This window comes from Gambusia affinis, linkage group LG15 (assembly GCF_019740435.1).
Source record: "Gambusia affinis linkage group LG15, SWU_Gaff_1.0, whole genome shotgun sequence".
Taxonomy (NCBI): domain Eukaryota; kingdom Metazoa; phylum Chordata; class Actinopteri; order Cyprinodontiformes; family Poeciliidae; genus Gambusia; species Gambusia affinis.
The window spans coordinates 14,185,341-14,207,166 of record NC_057882.1 but is presented as its reverse complement, the minus strand read 5'-3'; the positions used below and the strand labels follow the sequence as shown (position 1 = coordinate 14,207,166).

Here is a 21,826-nt window from a genome sequence, read left to right as displayed (position 1 = left end):
GGAGGGAAACACACCTTTTAGTACTTTACAAGGTAAAGAACAATGAGTTTTATTGGGACTGAAGCCCTTGATTAGGCCCAGTGGGTGTCTGTGCTGAAGGTAACCCAAGTTTAACAGCACACAGGCTGACATGCACAGGCTGTTAAACTCCTGATGCTTGTTCAGAAACTAAGCAAGAGCAAAGAGGGAGGCCTATTAAACATGGCAGACTGTTTATACCCTAAACAATGTATAGTGCAATGCCCACTGCGTGTTCATGAGTGTGTGAAGCTTCTTCTACTTCTCTCTCCCAGAAGCAATTTAGGTTGTAGTTTTTAGAGTTATCGGGCAGTGCTTTGTTGCTTGTCTTCACTATACATTCTCTGTGAGAAGGCATTGATTATTTATTAAAGCTGCCATGGGTGTGCGTGTGTGTGTGTATTCCCAGTTAATGCCCACAAACAGCCACTGCTTGTCTGCAATTGGGTAGGGTATAATCAGAGCAGTGAGAAAAAACACAGATTTAAAAATATGTTCTGAAAACATGCTGCTATTGACCTCTACATCTGACATGGAGATTATGAAACATATTTGAGAACCAATTTGCAGATATTAAGGGATGCGCTGGATCTTACTTTTCCAGTCTTTCTCATGGTTGTCAGCTCACTATGAATTCTGCTTCGTATGTTTTAGTTGTGGTCTTGGGTTTGATTCCCGGGGTGGGTTCTCTCCCTGTGCATGCGTGGGTTCTCTCCAGGTACTCCGACTTCCTCCCACAGTCCAAAAACATAACTGTCAGGTTAACGGATCTCTTTAAATTCTCCCTAGGCGTGAATGTGTGTGCATGGTTGTTTGTCCTGTGTGTCTCTGTGTTGCTCTGCGATGGACTGGCGATCTGTCCAGGGTGAACCCCACCTCTCGCCCGACGTGTCTCACTGGAGATAGACAACAACACCCCTCCTGACCGCACTAGGGACAAGGGTGTAAGAAAATGGATGGATGGATGGATGGATGGATGGATGGATATATCTATACGCACACAGATATGGGCTACGTCCAGGATGTTTTGACATAAAGTACGTACAGTGCATACAGCTGTACATCTGCAGGCACTACTGCTAGGAGGGTGTCTGACTTGAGGAGTTTCAGGGCAAATCAAGCAGTCAGGACTTCATACATAGCTACAAGTTACCAATAGACACTCTTCCTTTGCCCTTTCCCCTATTTCTTCTTCTGCATCCCCCTCTTTTTTTCCAACTCTACCTCCATTCCTCGTGGGAGTCTGAGTTGGGCAACAGGATCTGCTCTATTACAGAACCTCCTGAGGTATCTGCCTTCCCAGCAAGCAGGAGAGCCACAGACAAATAGTGCGAATGGGTGTACATGTCAGCAACACACACACACCCACACCCACACCCACACACACCCCGACACCTCTGGTCAGAGATAATCAATGCCAACAAAGCAACAGCAAAACAGCAGATACAGAGGCTGGAGGTGGGTTGATTTGTCTCAAGCAAACCCAGAGAGAAGTTACCCTAAGAAGAGAAATCTGAGACCAAAGAGAACTAAAAATATCTACAAACATGATTTCTGGGTATTTTATGTTTTAGAAATATAGTAGCAGGCTACTAAAATGATTTCACTCTAAATCAAAGAGTACAAGAACACATTTTTGAAAAGACTGCATGTATTTCTTTTTCTTTTGCTTTCTAGATACATCAATACTAAAAAAAAATGCAACAAAAACGTGGCAATCTCTATTTTTAACATGGAACTTTGCGCGAGTGAGCGAGAATGGGTGACAGCCAGAATACAAGACATCACACTGACAGCACTCCTACATCACACTCCTTGTTTTGGCACAGTTTAAAAAAAAAATACTCTTGAAAAAAAAAAAAAAAAACCTGACAAGAGGCGCAGATGTCCAATGGCTATTAGTGGAAAAACTTCCTCATCTGTCAGTGATTGGCAGCAGTTAGAGAGCGAGCTGTCAATTAAACAGCCACTCATCCTGGGAAGCTTTTCTACACTCAGGGCCAAAAAAGGGGACATGTGTGTGTCTGGATCTGTTCACATTATTTCCTCTTGACATTTTGATAGGAGACCTTTAGCGAGACATTTCTTATGGCATATGATGTACTCATACAGTATTGGGTAAAGCCTTATATGCAAAAAAAAAAAAAAAAAAAAAACACACAGGCTGTACCAAAATGGCAGCTGGCAATGAAAACAAAAGGGTAAATAATGTTGGGAAGAACTCCTTTGCTGTTCATGAGATTCCGGGTATGGACTTAAAGCTACGGACAACATTTAGAAGTTTAATAAAACGAGTATGTAATACAAATATCTTCATAGTGTATAAAGGTTGAAGCACTACTGTAAATGTCAACTTGCAAAAGCATTAACTTATTATTATTATTATTATTTTTTTTACATTTGGTTATGTTCCAACCAGAACAATTATTGTGTTTTACTGGGATTTTTGGCAAGACCAACAGTAAATCAAACATAAATGTGAAATGGAATATGGGATACACGGATTCCAATCTTTTCAACAAAAAAAGTAAAAAAGTAAAAAGACGAGAAAAAAAAGAAATACATAAAAAAATAAAAGCAAAAGGATAAAATATTGATATTTTCTGAAGTAAGTTATAATATGAGGCTTAACATGATATATCAACTGCCGTTTGGGAGCCAAAAGAGTTGTCTCTTGTTTGGAAACTGTGCCAAAAGAGCCGGGTCACTGAAAAGAACCAAACTTCCCATTTCTTCACTGTGTGCAGCAGAAGCCCACATCCCCACACTGAAAAATTATGTTAGACACTTTTCTTTAGCAGGGACAGGGAAGCTACTCAGAGATAATAAGAAGAGGGATAGGGCTAAATACACAACAAAGGAGAATGAACAAAAATCTTCAGCTTTTTGATCTGAAGAGCAAAGAAAATTGGTACTATAATTGCAGTGAGAGGCTGTTCTACTAAACACTGATTACAGGGGGCTGCATGCAAAATCCTGTCGCGATTTTCATATTTTTATTTGTAAACAAATTTGTCCTTTCCTTAAAATTTGCAATTAAGCAATAATTTTGCTTTGGTCTGTCCCAAAAGGTCCCAATGAAGTTACAGGCAGTAATACTGCATGTCAAAATGTGAAAAATGTTGAAACGCTTTGAAAATCCTTTGCAAGGCAGCGTCAATGAAAAAAAGATTTGCTTCCTCCTTCATCCAACTGTCAGTCAATGTTTGAAGAGAGCCTATAATTAGCCAATTTTGCCTGAAGGCGAGATGGAGAAAATATAAATACAGAGACTGGAAAAAATCTGTGCTTCTCATTCGACTGAGAATTTTTAATTAAAAGAAAAACAGAGATGAGAAGTTTGTATACGGGTCAATAAGCCAATCAGAGGAAAATCTGACTCAAGACGCACCCTGAGACTTATTTAGATCCAAAATGTGTCGATACGAGGTCTGATCAAAGATTAAATCCCCCCTCATATTTCAATATTCCAACGTGTAAAAGAAGAAGCATAAAAATACCGGCCGTCCAAACTATGTCCACTACTACTTTGGGAGACAATCCACTGGCTACGAAGCCTAACCCTATTTTATGTTTGGAGTTTTGGCTAAAAGCAAATCAAAGCCAGACTCAACAGTTGAGGCAGAGCATTAAGGTAAATCATACATCTCAATCATCCTCAGCCAAACATAATACAGCTGGAGGAAATGGGGGTGCCATCAAGCATGACGCTTAAAAAGCAGCTTTTCATTGCTTTCTCTTTTGCATTGATATTGGTGCTTCATACTTTGTGCTTCGTCTCAGAAAGGAAATAGGACTCCTTAATATTCAGTGAGATATAGGGCAGCTTTGTCTGATTTAATTCACCTGTAATTTATATTTAGGTGCACCACGTCTTTATTTGCAAATGCAGATTGAAGCAGATTAATGTTTTTGCGAATAATTATGAACAACATTTTAAATCGGGTTTTCATAAGAACCTGCGGAAGCAGGCAAAGTTGCACACGAGAAAGAAAACATCACTTGTTATACATGAATGTTCATCTGACACCAAATTTAATCTGAATGGGATCACAGCATTTTTCTTGAAAAGCACAATGAAGCATATTAAACCCAAAAAGTTAATTTCAGCAGCATAATACCACATTTTTCAGGCCTGATTGTTATAAATTGCCTGTAGATTGCTGTTATGTAAATGAGCCAAATCCTGACACGTTCTGCATAACTTATATTAAATATATGAACGTGGCTGAGACAGAGATTTATGCCCCCAAACTAACAGCAGGTATATTATCCGGCTCAAATGTGTTTGTATGCAGGAAATGGTTTATAAGTGTGCAAACAAATAAGGATTCCCAGTGCTTAAGGGTATATAACTCTTAAGATCATTTTAATTATCTTTTCATTTTTTCCCTCTGCGCCTCAGGTTTATCGTCTTATTCAGTTCCCGGTGCCTCATTTCATGCTGTTTATATTTGTGGAATATTACTGCAAATAACGTGAACCGTGAACCAGTAGAGGGTATTTTGCATATGGTGAAAAACTGAGCAGATGGTTCAAAAAAAGGAGTGATTTAGAGAAAAACTTAGCTTCTCTACCCTTACACTATACAAGCAAAAAACAGACATTTATTCAAAAGATACAGGGATGCATAGAGTAAATGCTTTTGTACCATATTTGGACTAATGAGCAGTGATGCTTTATGGTGAGGGCAACAAAGTATCAAGTGATGAACATTTTGAATCTTTGACCTCCAAGACTCAAAGACATGCCTTATTGCATTTGTATCATTCTTATTCAAACTGATTTGATCGTAATGTTTTCATGTTTTTGGCACAATCTATCTACCTGATTTCCAACTGAAGTGAAGCTAACCCATTTATTTTCAAACTGATTATTAGTGCAGTTTTTGTGACTAGATCATCAAATAGTAGTGATGAAACCACAGCATTTTTACACTTTGCTGTTAGTCAAACTGTGCAAAGAGTGCAACGTTTTTATGTCATTATGCTTGCAAAACACAGCAACAGCTGAATATGCTCTAGCAGGAAATACTTTCAAGTGACAAAAACACTTTTACAAAGCAGGGCAGAATTCATTGCCTCAACTGTGTACATGAAATTTGCATATACAACAGTGTGTGGAACATTTTCTTTTTGTAATGTTGAGCATATTATTGGTCATTAAAGCTGCCAGTGAGGAGATTCAACAACAGCAGCTCCTTTATAAGCCTGTCTGCACATAGAAATGTATTCCCAAGGGAAGAGAGAGAGATGCTCCAGAAGGGAGAGGAGGAGGGCAAAGATGGCAAAAAACAGGGGATGCAGAACTGACAACCAAGGCAGACTCAGGTAACGCTTGTAGTGTGTTGGAATTGTTCGTCTCATTATTCTGCTTTTCAACGAGAAACCACCCCTACTTAGTCCTTTAGTCTGCTGGATGTTATAAATTGCATCCACAGACAGTTAGAAAATATAGCAGCTTATTTGGTTGTGGTGGACAAGCGGCAGGAACAATCTCAGATTTCCATTCTGTGTCTGTGCAGCTGACGTTGTTCAGCTCCTTAAGATTCATGATTTTTAGATTAATTTCGGTCATTTTCTATTATTACAGAATAATAGAAAACATAACATAACATAACTGCATAATAATCTCTGTGATTTTGAAATGCAATATTGCCTTGTACATGATACTACAAACACTGCCTGTCCGCTCTGATACAAAAGTATACTGTACAGTAAATCTGATATCCCAGTTCTATTTAAGGATGAAGTGAAACAGGATGAAAGAAACTGATAGTCCAAAGTGCGCTGCCTATCTGAAAAAAAAAGAAAAAGAAGAAAAACCAGCCAATTGAATTTCAAAGCTCTGCAATTGTCCCGTATTTAAAATACATTATGTATGCAAGGGAGGGAAACAAAACGAAGCATCCGCATCCAGTAGATTGCATAAGAATTCTGATTAGTTTAATGATAGTCAGAAAAGTTGGCATTTTAATCACAAACAATCATCGAACCACAATTACACAGCGCACCATCTGGAAGAGCGCTCATTTTTCATTTTCGTGCCTTGAAGGCACTGTCAGTGTTTGACTGAGATTTTTTTTTAATTTATTTTTTGTTTTTGCTTTTTCTTGGATGATGTGATATAGATACAGATCAGTTAAGACAAATAAAAATTTCTGATAGACAAAGTTGCAACCTTTTACCCCCAGCCCCCAAGGAAGTAAGAATCAGCCACAAGCATGGATAAAGTTGTAGCTTGTGACATTACGTAGTGATGGGCAGAGGATGGATAGCTCTAATATCTCACAAAAGGCTAAGCCATCCCTCTTTTCTCAGCGACAGCAGGATTAGTCAACTGCTGTAAGCCGTTCACCGCTATAAGCCTCGGCTCTGACAAACTCACAAGCGTGCGGTATGGCGGACGCTAGACGCATCTTGTTTCCCCTCAACGCGTGGCTTGTTGCATGTTGATACTCGACGGCGGGTTTTCCCTATTAATTAATTTTCGGTTGTTAGAAACAGTTTTGCAGCTACGAGCACATCTCTGTTGATTACCTTCCCCTCTGGGAAGTTTCTGTTGCGCTGAGACAAATCAGCAGAAGAGTGAAGAGGAAAGACGCACGCATGATGTCATGGTAAACCGACACAACGGGTGTGGAGTTTCATTGGGAAACAGATAAAGATCTAGCAGCTTTACTAATCTGAGAATGTGGTGGAAACGCGACCAGCATCCAAGTTCGAATCCGAGCGGGAAACGAGGAGGGGAATCATTTTCGGCTGTTTCTTTTAAAGGCAAAACGATCAGAGCTGAATATATTAAAGCAAAAATGATACCTGGCATGATATGGCTGGGGGGGAGGGGAAGTAAGAGAGAGACACACGAAAAAATTCAAGTGAGACGCCAATGTACCAGTGGTGGTACACTGAAACTGTACCACCAGTTCCAGGGACATCCATCACACAGAAGTGTATGCAAAAGTAGAGTTTTGTTCATTTAAATCTTGCTGCTATTATTGTTCTCTTAATCTCTTTCTATCACAAGCTGTAAATGTGTTGATGCATGAGCTCTGGTTATCAGTTTCGGTTCACTCCTAGTTGTTTTGCGTTTTTCTCTTAATATTAAGCTAACACATGCCTTACAAATAGGCTGCTTTCTGGTTTAATTGGCTGTATGCCACATAATTAGTCAGCTAAACCAGGAAAATTCTGGCAGATTGCAGTGGTTATGCCAGGTGGTATTCAGCGACTTGCATAAACAATCATCCCTCTGAAACACGTTCATACATCGTTGAGATGCCATCACACCCTTACAAAGTATTTCATCTGGAATGTATCTAAATCAAAGTCGTGCCTACTTGTGATTTGAAAGGAAAGTGATTGATTTTTATTTTTTTTTTCAAAAATTTCCACGTATTAATCTGCAAAGTTTTTATCCAGACGCCTACTCCTCAATAAAATAAAAGCAAAGAAACTAAACAGATAAGGGAGGAAGCTTAGCTTATGATTAATTTATAAATCAAACCAAAAGATTTGAGCATCTTTTGAATTGATCATCTCACTTATCAAAACGTGGCTATTCACGTAAACTGACAAGTTGAAAAAAAGAGGGAATTAACTGCCTTCAAAGAAACTTTAAAGTGAAGTACTATAACATAAAATTTCCACAATATTATACTAACTTTTCAATGACAGTGTTGGATCCTAGTTTCTCCTGTAATTCCTTTGGACACTTATAGATGTGTTATTCCAACCAGAGATTGTGAAGGAAAGTCTTAATAAAAACATTCTCAACCAAAACCTCCTTCTATGTTCTAACTTTGTGTTATCCAAAGTAGGCCTAGTTTCATTATTTTTGTCTAAAGATGTGGGGGGTTTTTTCATACAAATCAGAAATCATGTGCAAATTCCAACTCCCTGCCTGTTACAACTAACTAGGTACTAAACAACACTTGGGATTGGACTGTCAGTCAATCGAGCTGGTCGAGGTGGTAAGGAGCATCTGTAAAATGTTTTTAAGGGGGTTGAAATAAAAACCATCATCTCCATTTTAGGGGTTTTATAACTTTTTAAAATGGTGAAATACTTCCTTGTATGCTTAGCCTTGTACCTTAATGAATTTTTTCCCTACATACAGTTTAAATCCAAAGACCTCTCAATTGCTGTACTACCTGCAATGTGTTTAGTCCTACTCATACTAATATGGACAAATGTTCATTTATACATGTACAACAGCCTACTGCCACACCTAATAGTTAATTTAGAAGATTTTATCATCAACCTTCCTCCATCTCTGCTCAGTGGCAGGGGTATAGTTCTGCAAATGAAGATGCAGATTTGAAGTAAAGCCCTTCCAAATAAACAACAGCTGTCGTTTCAATCACAAATACAGGCTGCATATGTGTGCAGAAAAATTTCGGTAAACTGTGCTTTAGACAGGGAGAAGCATGAAAAAGCAAGATTCTGTCTTCTGGTTTTACTGCCTCACATTTCGGAGCCATATGCTCCATATCAGAAGCTCTTCTCTCCTTTTCTCACAGTGCCGCCGCAAGCCAAGCAAGCTCTTCCCCTCCGCCCCGACGCTCCGCCACAAATCTATCTTGTGGAAACGCTGAGCCAAAGGGAATATAGCAACTAAAATTGTTTAGACAATACTTGCAGCGCACTCACCCTGGTATCCAGACTGTAAACACAAACCAGCTGTCCCCAAAGTGTGATGCTTATTCACAGACGGCTCCCACCATGGGCCAACTCGGGGAGAACAAGGAAGCGGAAAACGGGATGAGAAACAGCCGGCCTCACAGACTGTTACAAACAATTGGAAATAACTACAACTAGACATTTATGTCTTCCTGACAGGGAGGATTTCCAGTGTGTCACTGCTTGTCTATCAAACAGTATCACCCATTGTCTATATGAAGTGAAAATGACAACTCTTTTTTTTGACATATATGCAGGTCTGCTGCCACTTGCGCTGCTTTGACGTGTTTATCCTGAGCAACTGCCGACTGGATGCTGACAGCAGCGGTGACAGGCATTTCAAGAGAGGAGCCATTAGTTAATGGAAAGGGGCAGGCGGAAAAGGTATCAGACCTCCGAGAAGCCACAACAGTCTATGCCCCTTTGTGCGTCTCTCATAGCCTCGCATTTTCAGCATGTGATTATAATAAGACTGGGCTTGGAGAAGGAAGCTTGCGGTGCAACCGGAAAGCATTCACAGCGCTTCTCTTCCTGTTCTTTCCCACATTGTGTCATTATTCCAAATTGTATTAAATTAATTTCTTGCATCAAAATTCTGCACATAAGCACCTCATTATTACAATGTGGAGAAATGTTTTTGAGATTTTGGCAAATTTATAAAAAAAACCCATAAACTCAAGAAATTCCTTTGCTTAACTTTGTTGATCCACCTTCAAGTCTTCTTGAACATTATGCCCCAAACTTAGCTCACCTGTCTTGGGGCAGTTTTGCCCATTCTCCTTTGCAATTCTTCTCAAGCTCCATCAAGTTGGATAGGAGATGTCTGGGCAGCCAATTTTAGATCTCTGCAGGGATGATCAGTCAGATACAAGTTTGAACTCTGGCTTGGCCACTCCAGGACATCCACAGAGAGGATCTGAAGCCACTCTTTTCGGATCTTGGCCATGTGCTTTGGGTCGTTGCCCTGCTGAAAAATGAATCATCGCCCCTATCTGTTAACTACTGAGGTCAAGAGCTGACAAAATGAAATAAGTCTTGGAGAAACCGCAAACTTTGTGATTGTACAACAGCGTGTATAAATGAAAACTACAGTTTTATGTTCGTGAAGCAGCGCCAACTTGACTGCAGTGACTTGGTAATGATGACATCATGAATGTTATTTTAATTTTCTTTCACTTAACATAGTTTAAGATTTAAGGTCAACCTTGTCCTCCCAATTACACCAGATATATCATTGTTGGGGGTTTTTTTACGGATTATTATGTAGATTTAACCAAAACTACATTTATCATGTGTAATGCAAACTTTAACATTCACTTTTCCTCCTGGAACACCTTCAATCATTTTCCCCCACTTTATTTTCTGAGTTATCCAAAGTACAGTATAATCAAGGTGGCTTTGAATCAGAGGTTTGTTTACTTTCCACTGATTGAGCTCCAGATTATGTCAGTGGAACGTCTTTGTAACCTCATTTTAAAAAAAAAATAAATAAAATAAACTGGGGCTGATTTCTTCCTTGTTCCAAAACACTCCCAATTAGTTACAGTTTGTCAGAAAAGGACGACATATCATGATTGCAGAACTGAAACAACCTATATTCAGAAAATGGGGGAGAATGCTTTTCTCACATTCAAAGCGTTTTAATGGAGTCACTCAGAGATGTGTCTCAAGACCATTTTTGTTGTCATTTCTAAACACATTTCCACCCATGGTGCTATTGCGTCATTGTGATGATACACAGTTGTAAGAAAGAAAAAAATTAAGCCCAGTTTGGATTTTGACTTTCAGTTTTCTTGCTTTCACCTTTTGGCTAACCGTAATTTGACAATCACAGTTATTTACTCAAAGAGGCCAACTTTTTCATCCCTCATTTCGCCTCCATTTTCTCAGAAGCATGTGGGAAATGTGGTTATCAGTCCTGTCTGGTGGCTCATTACTTCATCAGCGCAGTGTTATGGTTTAACCTCCAGTCCCAACCATAAACCTCACTTTCCTCCAGCAAATGGCAATGTCCAATTAGTTTAAGACTAACATTTACTCCTTCCTCTTACTGAACCTAAAAACTGTCCTAGTATCCAATAACCTTTAAAGTACACAGGCTGTGACTTTGCCTTCACCTCAATAAAGCGCTCCATGATTGAATCAAGTGGCTGAGGTCAATAGGACATATGTTCATTTCCCTGGGTCCTCCAGGGTCCCTGCCAGCAGAAAAAATATGCTGAGTGTCTTCTGTGACATTTATTGGATAGGAACCAAGTTATATCTCTCTTTTGCCTTTTTCTTATTCCTCTTCTGCTTTCAGGATGGACTCTACTGCAGTGTATGGGTGTGCATGCGTGGAAGTGGGCGCGCACTATACACAACAGGCGTGCGTGTTGTGTATAGTTACACAGTATTTCAACCCTGTGGTCACGCTTCAGGCACCGGCACATACTACATCTGTCAGTGTCTCAACTGCGTCACCTCAATTTTCTGCCAACAAGTCTTACTAGTGTGCCTTGAAGGACAGATACTTCTTTCCTCTCTGTATTCGATCGCTGTCTGTCTCTGTCACTCCCTTCCTCCTCCCATCACTTTGCATCTGTCAGCTTTCAACGCCGTCTTTTGTCAGCCGCCCTTCCTCCCCCCTCACGTTTCATCATCTCCACCTTACTTCGGTTAAATCAGAACAGCAGTGGGAAGAGTCGTAAAAGTCATTCAGATAATTAATGTGGAATTGAGCTGAGTTTTTTTCTTAAGTGCCAATTTTTCCACCCTAATTTTCACATTTACGCCATTCCTGAGTGATCAAATGGCTAATTCTCGGGGGGGATTCTTGATGATGTTCTGCTGTTTCTCTGCCTGCCTGGGTAGCTGACTCAATGAACCCATCAAGTTATTTAAAGTGACAAGATATTTGTGACAACGAGTCACGTAAATTTATTATGACCTGTCACTTTTATTTTTAGAAACAGGTTGGAAATCAGAACATTCACTCAGTAAATTGAGGTCAAAGGGTTTTGCTTGCTCTACTTTTTTAAAGAAAAAACATCAAATCATGTGAAATTGTTTTTAAAAAATCTTGAGGAGATAATATTAATCTTAGTATAACAATTTGATTTCACAGTAAGGATTGTCATGATGTGCCCTGCAAAAGTACGCATTCCATTTAAATATTTGTATATTTTATTATGTTGCATCCACAAATTTCAATGTGCTTTACTGCCATTGTATTTAATTCGCCAACAGAAAGTAGTGCAAAAGCGTAAAGTGGAAACAAAATTGTTTTCAAAACATTTTGGAAACATAAAAAAATGAAAGGCATTACATTTATGTGTGTCGTAGCTTCTAACTGTTTTTCTTCTAGGCTTGCTCTGCATTTAGCTCCATTTATCTTCACAGGCGTTCTGAACGGTTTCCATTTCTCTGCTGAAGAAAAGCATCCCCTCCAGCACGATGCAGCCTATGCTATGCTTCACTGTGGGGATGGTGTGTTCAGGGAGCCTACTTTTTTTTCCCACTTAGTTTAATTTGCCTACATGGCTTGTTGTGACAAACTTTATGGAGGACTTTTTATGTCTTTAGTTTAAAACTGACTATATCTGTGCCACTTTTTCCAGGTAAGCCATATTTGTGGAGCGCATGACTAATAGATGTCAATTCATTCATACCATTTCCTGCCTGTCACATTTTATTTTACTACAGAGTATCCAAAAGGCTGCCTCATAAACTATTTAAGCACAGTGGGAGTTTCTCAAAGGCATTTGTAGCAGAGCGTTGTAAGCCAATTCAATGAGGCATGTGAGAGCAGACATCACGATGGGACAAAACAGGAACTATTGTCTTATTTCAAAATAAAAATCTTAAATATGGATGCAACATGATGTCAAACTTTAAGCCCTTAAACCATGTCAGAGCCACATAATGATAGCTTTTACTTTCTAAGTCAGACGAAGTCACATGCTGATAGCAACTTTGTGAGACATATTTCACTTTGACAAGAAATACCACAGCTTTTAATTGCGATGAGTTCTCATACCACAAGAGCTCTTCACATCCCAAGTAATCAGCCTACAATACTCCAGTTCTGGAATGGCAAGTCAAATGTTTGTAATTTGTAAACTCGTCTAAATATTAAAGAGATTTTAGGGGCTAAGAGCAACAAAAAATGTTCTCACAGCTTCCACAATTACCAGTTTTATAAATCTCAAAAGTTTAGTTTTGACCGGCCAAGAGTCTTTAAAAAACTGTTAGTGGCTAATGGTTAGCTAATTGTGGTATTCACAGATGGCTAATAAATTATCAGTCGCTGAACTGCCACTGTTTATTCCTTGTACTGCGTACAGAGAAGGCAGCCACAAAAATGATGAATGTTTCTTAATTGTTTTTGCTGTCATCTCGCACAATTAGACATCTTTGTAAGATGACTGTCAACACAAGAGCTTCTCCCTAGTCCTATTCGTACTTCAAAATAACTGAGATTTGGCCGCAGTAGTTGTTAACTTTGGCAAGCGATTTCAACACCACATGAAAACTAACCTAAAAAATAAAATGCATAAGAGAAAATCAACCGATGTTTAAGGTAAGTCCTTCTTTTCCATTTTCTCCGTCATGTGATCTCTTTATTTCAGCAGCTTTTTTCAAAAGGCAGGTCTGTTTAACCACCTGGCCCCAGGGTGAGCCATGAATCTGTGTGACCTCTGAAGGATGAAGTAAGGAAATATAATTCATCCAAGCAGCTTCAACAAGTCTTCTCTGTGTTCCACCTCGACCCTAAAGCCTTGCAGTAAATTTTGTGAACTACAAGTAACAAACTCTCCCCCCGCCTCCCAGAGGCCTTGGCTTCCGAGGTCGGACTGCTGATCTAGCATTACTGTGATACAGTTTGACCATCGCCTTCATTATGATGCAAAAGGTAAAACTTACACCGGAGGGCTGTCATTATTGTAAAACCTTGGTGCAAACCCAAGAGGTTGAAGCTGCGTAAGCTGACACAGCTAAGCAAAGCAGAGGCTTGACAGTAAATGATGGAGAAGTATGCCGTGTGCGCGGGCATGACTCTGGTTGTTAACCCTTGTCACTAACACCTCCCTCAATCAATGCCTTCTTTATGCGTGTTATTATCCAGTGTTTTCGGATTTGGAAAACCTTTGCTCCAATGGGATTTCATCCCGATGTGGCCTTCCTGCTGATGATATTTCTCCAAAGGTTGCACATACTGACCTTTTGCTCTCTGCCCTTTCTAAAGCCATCCTTCCATCACTGCATTTAGCATATAGACATTTATTACAGCTGTAAGCAACCTGATGGATTCCTGCTTGACGTAAACCTATTCAACTGGAAGCACATCACACTTTTACACATGCATAGCTATGACTCAACAAGGCTGGGCCGTTTTAAAGTCTGTGCTATGTGTAAACAAATTAGTTCATAACAGAAAAGGAAAGCTATCATGTTGTACTGCTGGATAGTAGGCCTTTGCACAAGGAAATTCTTTTGTAGCCTCAAGCTTCTGTTTTTTTTTTTTTTCTAGGATTGTCCTGCATTTTAGTTTTCCCATGCAATTTGACAAGGTCTGTATCCCTTCAGAAGACAAGAGTCCTCACAGCGCTTCGCATCTCGGCAAAAAGTTTAATATTGTTGTCATAATAACAGAGGACCTTCTTTTGCATGTATGCTCTGTGGCAAACCTCAGGACGTTCTTACAAAAATGGAAGGTTTCTTGCCACTATTGAGATGGCAATGGAAGAGCCAGCTTCCAAAACACAATGTAAAAATAGACTGAGGAGGTCATTCATTACCACTGATAAATTACAGCATGAGAGGACTATACAGATCCCCTTGTTGTATGTTTATTTTATTTATTTATTTATTTATTTATTTATTTATTTATTTATTTATTTATTTATTTATTTATTTATTTATTTATTTATTTATTTTAATAGGGGGCTATCAGAGCAAAGAGGATAAACACAAATAAACATAATTTGTTTTCCTTTTTTTTTTTTAAGCACCAGTGTGGGTCTGGATATTTCTGGCCAAGGATCTAGTGAATTTAATTTTATTAAAATAAAATAAATAAAATAAAATTGACCAATTCATACAGATTTATCAACACTGTTAGGCATTTTATCCTTCTACAAATTCATCAAAACAAGGGTTTCTTTCTCTTTCATAGACAGTAAGAAAAAAAATATATTCAGCTGTTTTTTCTTTAGTTCCCTAAGAAACAAAGAGATCTTTCAAGGTTTTTAAATAAAAGCGTAACACCCATATATCTCCATTCACACCACCAGGTATCAACATTTTACATAATTTTGAGAGAAAGAGCTGGACATGCAGCAATAACCTCGAGGTTAGGGATCAAACCCCTGACTATTACGTTCATAAAAGTCATAATAGTGGCCCCGATATACTGGTTGTATCCATTGTCACTTTTGTTAATGAACTACTTTGTGTCAGTATATCATAAATCGCAATAAACATCATTAATTTAAATGTTATTTACTGTAAAAATGTGAAAAGGATATTTCTCGCATGTTCTCGCTGTGCTACTGTATGTTAAATGTTTTTGTGTGTGTGTGTGTTTGTGTGTGTGTATAGATTTATTCTATCGGACTATTTTCAATGTGTTCTAACAAAACTGGTTAATTTCAACACAATCAGTGACAAAAAAAAAAACAAAAACAAAAAAACAAAAACAAAAAACAGCGGCACTTACTGGCTACTTCTAGGGATGCATTGTGACTGATCGCCTGGCCCAGATAATTTCGGGCCACACAGACGTAGCTGCCGTCGTCTGGCTTGCTCCGACGTCCGTGAACGATGCGCAGGAAGAAGAGAGATCCGCTGGGCAGCAGCATGCGGTGGGAGCGCGGGTTGTCTCGGTCCGTCTCAACGCGCTCGCCATCTTTATACCATTCCACTGTCGGGGTTGGACGGCCCTCTGCCTTACAGTTGAGCGTGGCTGGTTCCCCTTTGGACACAATCAAATCAGACGGGTGCTCTACAATCCGGGGTGGGAAGTCTTCCTGTCGGAGACGAGACCCTAGAAAGTGAAATGGGGAAATTAGCCATGTATTCTGTATGTTAAAGTAGAGCAAAGAACATGTCACAATTAAGAGCCATGAAGAAACACACCAAATAATCCCCCTGGTAAAGGTGACTAAGAGAAGAAGGCAATTAATACAAGAAATATGATACTAAATAAATAAGGTAATAGAATTACCACATAAACATGCAATAGAATCTAAAACTTTTGTTTTAGCAGCTATAATCTCATCAGATAATGTAAATTACAGTAAAAGAAAATTCAGCAACAAAAGTAATGATGTGTGGAATCTTCCAGGAAGCAATATGTCTCAAAATATGAGACAGATGTCTTTGAAAAACAATAATGATATAACTTTACACCACTTTGGAAAAGCTCCAAGGCCGAATTGAAATAAGATAAAGGCGTCACGCATGACTGTTCTGACAGAATGATGTTTTTCTTTGTTCCAGCTTTTCCCAAGAAAAGCCAACTTTTCATTTTTGCACGCCTATGTAAACTTCAACTCTAAATTTTTCATGCACTTCTTTCACTCACGATACCCCTTCACCATTTGAACCCAACTCCACCACAGCCTGTAAATAAGACATAGAAATATGAATCGATACTTCCAACCACACAAACACTAACAACCACAAAATCCCCTTTAATCCCTGATTCACTGCTGAGATGTCAATCAATCCGCTCCCTCCACGAAGCTGTGCAAGGCGGATTCCCACTGAGGCTGAGGACAAACAAACCCCCCTAATGACTTCCAGGTACACAACTCTGATGCCTCTGCACATCCAACATTGCATTCATCTCTTTCCAGCCCACCCCAGCACAGTTAACCTCTCACACTGTGCCACTTCCTATCCTGTAAACACCCAAAACCCATCTCTTCCTCTCATTTTTCTGTAACATTACCTAAAGCCGGGATTTTCCTTCATTCACTGTAATCCAAACAAAGCTAAAAGTGCTGAAAACGAATGATAGAAACTCATTTTTCATTTGCGAACACACTCACTGGTCCCGTTGGTAAGTACAACTAGCTCATACCAGATTTGGCCACCTTCTGCTTTTGAAATTCCTTTAATTGTTTGTGACATGGAGTCTATCAGATGATAGAATCACTCAGTTCCAGCAGATTTGTTGGCTGCACATCCATAATACAAATCTCTCATTCCACAAGATCCCAAGTGGGCTCTGTTCGATTAAGATCAAGTGACTAAAGAGGAAAATAAAGTACAGCAAAACCCACATTATGTTTGAGAACATAGAAGTGATTTGTGCTTTGTAATGTGGCTTGTTTTTCTGCTGGAAATAGCTAAATAGTTGATGGTGCACTGGGCTCATAAAGGGATGGGTATAGTCACCAACAATACTCATGATGGGGAGATTAAATAAGATTACTTTGGTTCTAAGGAGCCCAAACTGTGACAAGAAATATCCCCGCTACCATAACACCACCAACACCAGCCCAAACCACAAATAGTCTGGAGCCATGCTCTCATGTTGTTTACATCAAATTCCCACCTATCTGAATGTCATATTTGAAATGAGGACTTATTAGACCACACAACGTACTCAACCTGTTACTGTTTGATTTTGGTGAAGTGCAGCCTCATTTTATTTGTTTTTAGATGACTTGCATCTGACCTGGTGTTTTCTTCTAGTGCAGTTGCTCATCTGCTTTGAGAATCAACGTATTACGGTCAAACAACAACAAGTGGTAATAAACCACTCTTAATTGTGTGTAAAGAAAGTTAACAAAAAAAGATAGTTGTGTGTGAAGATCCCAGCAGATGAAAACAAACAGTCAGACCAGGCTGTCAGGCATCAACAGCCAAAATCCCTTAAATTTCCCATTTGTTTCCCATTCTGATGCTCAGTTTGAACATTAATAATGTCAAATTCCAAAAAAAATGTCAAATTTTTCTTTTAATTAGATGCATCAGCACTAAGAATACTTGATATTTTTGCACTTTTTTTAATTTTTGAGAAAATTTTGATTGAACAAAGAACCCTTATTAAAGCATATTGGAAATAAGAATTGGCCAGGGAAAGTCTAATCATTGCACTTTCAATAAACCCTGAGTTCTGAATACAGAAATGTGTTATTCAAATCAAAATACTACAAGATACTTAGGAAAACATTACTGTAGATGTCATGTTTCCACATCTTACTGCATTGTAATTCCATGTCAGCAGCACTTTTGCTGTTTATCTGATGTAATACTGTTGAGACACATGTTGGTTCTTTCCATGGGGCTGACAACAGAAGCTTCCACAGCTTTTAGCAGGGCCTGACTGTAACGTGTCAGTGGCCTTGGAAAGCAGATAATCCCTACCATGCTCTAGTGGTGAAATCCTACATTCCCTTTGCACCCAGTAATACCCACATGCAGGCATTTAGCCACACTGATAACACCTTACAAACCGAGAGAAGGGTTTGTGGTGCAGTTAATCACTTGTGTGTTTTCACACGTGTATTAACTGCTTTCCAGAAGCTGATAAAAGAAAACAGGATCTTATGTTGCAGCCTTCTACGTCAGAGCGCAAGTAAAAAATAAAAGCGTAAAATACATGCATAAGCTCATTATTAGATATTCTCAGGTTTTGCAACCAAAATATTTATATGTGAATATAATATTTCTGGTATGGCAAATCAAATGTTCGTAATCTGTAAACCCGTGGCTTAAGGAGGCTTTCCTCAGTGTGACTGCCGAGGAAAGATTCTGCGTGAATCTGAAAAATCTATTAATTTTTGCCTTTTTTTTTTCTTTTACAATGCAATAAGTGGTTGGCTTAACTCAAAACGTGCATTCTTATGAAAATCAAAGTTTAACGAAAGCTTTTTAAGCAAAGGCATCCAAAGAATATATACAGTGGAACTATTCAGGCTATTCGTAGGTCAGTGTTTGTGGATGTACCTGTTCGCTAATTCTTATGAGGAACATAACTCTTTTTGCTCAAAATTCACACACTTGCAGATTTTTGCTGAACATTCAAAATATAATGCAGCTAAGGTAGCTGAAGTATCTAAGCGCAACGCTACTTAGAGCCATATGCTTTTGGCTGGCATTTGTGAAGCAGCCAATCTACGAGTGCAATTCATTTTCCTTAGCACTGATTGGCTGTGCCCCCCGAGAGAAGAGATCAAATCTGTAGATGTTAGCTTCTGCTGTCGTGCTTAAAGGATTTCCACTGAGCATTTTAAGGCACACTGAGATATATGTTTGGTTTGAGCTATTATAAAAGGCAATTTTGTTTTTTGGAGGGGGTCTCAAGTATTCACGGATGCCATCTATAGCTCCCACGAATATCGCACTCCACTGCATTGTTCTGAAACTCTGAATGCAATCACGAGTAAGGTATTTATTTTAAAACGGGTGCAGTAGATGTAACGTACGTAACATAATTTTTGGAAAAAGTTGAAAACTTGCTGTTTTCCATACAGAGACCTCCAAAATTCTAGGTACTCATTGTAATTCTTAAAGTAAATATTCGCCAGGTAGACTTGATAAGCCCCTCAAAAAAAAAGAAAAAAAAATACTCTGCACACTGTTTGTCAGTGACAAAGGAGAAAACGAGGAATCCTATCACATAGGTGTACACGATAACTTTAAAATACCTACAGAAAATTAAAACTCCTTTCTGGAAACCAAAGTAAAGAAAGGACAGTCAATATTGTCCACAGAGCTGCAGGGAAGAAGTGTAAATATTTAATATCAGAACAATTCTCCACACTGTCTAGACAAGTAAAGAGGTATCAGAACAATACAAACAAGACAGAGACTGTGGCCTTTGGTCCCTGTTTACAGCACACATGCTGCTTTTCTTGTTCTTAATTGTGTTGGACTGACGCCTGGGGGTCCGCACAAGTCCCTAAGCTCCTTGGCATTACTGAGAGGCAATATCAGTCTGCCGCAAGTGGGCCCCCAAAAGACTAGGCTTTATCTGCAAAGGGCCAGCAGCCAGCATGAAATCAGTATGCAAAAACATGCACACAGGTGCACAATGAGGTACATGCTTCCAAACCAAAGGCAATTTGTTGCACATTTGCAACAACAGAACAAGTCTCTCTTTTTTTTCAGTTTGATGAAGTTCTGTTGTTTTGTGGAACCGACGGGGTGGGTTAGAAAAAGACACTGAGAAAGGAGCTTAGCGAAATCTTTTGTCTTCATAACACCAAGTATGAAGAAAACTATTTTTATATGGCAAATTGGAGAATGAGCTTAGTTTCAGTTTTTCATAATAAAACTGGAAGCTCCAACACAAATACCATGATTCATCATTACTATAGTCTAAGTGATTGTGTATATGCAGTTGCAATAACAAAAGGTTTTATATGGTGATGCACTGATTTAGTGGCTGATTTATGTGAAATATTACATTTTTGTAAAGCTTTGACTTGCCTACACTTGTTTTAATAAATTCTGGTTCTGTTTTAATAACTATAACATCAACAGATACAAGAAAAGCATAAAAAAAAATAACATTTTCTCCCTTCCTCCTATGAGTAGCCCATAATTAATAATTACTAAGATGAATGCCACTGTGTGAAGAGAGCAACAAAAAGTACTGTCTGTATGTATATTAAGTAGATTCTTCCTTTCTGGCTAAAAGAACATTTTCAAATCCATGTTCTGCTACCAACAGAGGTTACAAGATCTTAAGGGTAAAACCAGCCATCCTTTTTGTACCCCAATCAACCTTCTTATTATCCATTTATAGTCTTGCTCTCTTCCTCCCACAATTTATGGACATAACATGCGTTGTGCTGTACAAAATACAATATTAACTTTGAATCTGATTCACTCAGTAACAGTATCCACACAGAGAAGTGCCTTTATCAGAATGATCTGGTAACGCTTACGGTGCATTCACTGATCATAAAAAGATTGAACTTTTTGGCTTCCAGTTGTCTGGTCAACAGTCAGAATTTCTCAAAATCATTCTATTTTTAGACACATAAATGTCAAGTATTCTGGGAGGTGTGTAAACCTTACATTCATCTCTGCCATACAAGCTCACATCTATTTTGATATGATCAACAAATACAATAAAACTGCATGAGACAGGAGTAAAAATAAATTACAGACACACATTCCATTGAGTCTAGGTATTCAAACTATAAAAGTGGAACGCAGAAAATAAAGTATAAGGGCATACATTAAAGGAAGAGGAAGAAGGCAGCTTCTGAAAAAACAAATGATCACCCCACCCACTATAATTTCACACTGCAAATGCAATTTTCCTCAGTCCTGGTGGTCGTACATGAGCCCACCCAGGTGCAGTTTAAAACATAACAATATTTAGAACGCATTGAAGACAACCAATGTGACAATGTGTCAAACTAAAGACACATTCAGAAACAGAATTTCCCTTCGCCATCTCATCAACTTCCTTTCTGGAAGACACACATATTGGTCGTTCACATTGTATTGATGTGAACGCACCGACGAAGAGCTGGGTTTCAGAAATCTACTCAGATTCATAGATGCAATCCTAAAAGAATGTGCATAATTGTCTCTTTGTGGTTTATCCAAACAAGACAGTCATTGAAAAGCAGTTGGTGACATTTATGAAGCAAGAAAGCTCCAGACATATTGTCACCCTTTGACGCTGCTAAAAGCTGACTGACACAATCAGGCTGCTTTGTTGAGACAACAGGAGGCGTAGCGTTGGTTAATTTTCAACCTGCTATGCTTCGAGAGATCTTATGCCTTAGTGTAAGCGGCATTTTTTTATTTTATTTTTTTGCGGCGTTAATAAAAGATTTTCTGTGCGGCTTAGCGAAGAGCGATAAATAGAACGTCTTGTTAAAGCAACCCACTTTTTTCGAGCTGCAAAGATCATTTAGTCGTTCTTCTTTGAGACCCAAGGGTTACATCATTGATCAAAGAGCAAACTTTTAATAGCAAGCAGAGATTTCCAGAAGCTTCGGTGGTTACGGCTGTGGTTTTGTAAGTCAAGTTGCACCACACCGGAACAATAAAGGAAGGATAACAGAGGATAACGAGAGAAGAAAAATGACACATGAGAGATTTGAGCTTAAAAGAGCATTTCAGAGACACCAGTGACATGTAAAACCAATTGAGCCAAACAACATCAA

The 21,826-nt window shown here is 38.9% G+C and overlaps 1 protein-coding gene across 4 annotated transcripts in view; it reads right to left on the bottom strand.

Annotated features, from left to right (window-relative positions):
- Nucleotides 1-21,826, bottom strand: part of LOC122844943 (roundabout homolog 1-like) — a 99,355-nt gene that overhangs the window by 48,567 nt on the left and 28,962 nt on the right. For all 4 annotated transcript variants that reach the window (XM_044140816.1, XM_044140815.1, XM_044140814.1 and 1 more), the window contains one exon: nt 15,400-15,726. In XM_044140816.1, coding sequence (XP_043996751.1) covers nt 15,400-15,726 — 327 coding nt within the window. The remainder of the gene's footprint in view (nt 1-15,399; nt 15,727-21,826) is intronic.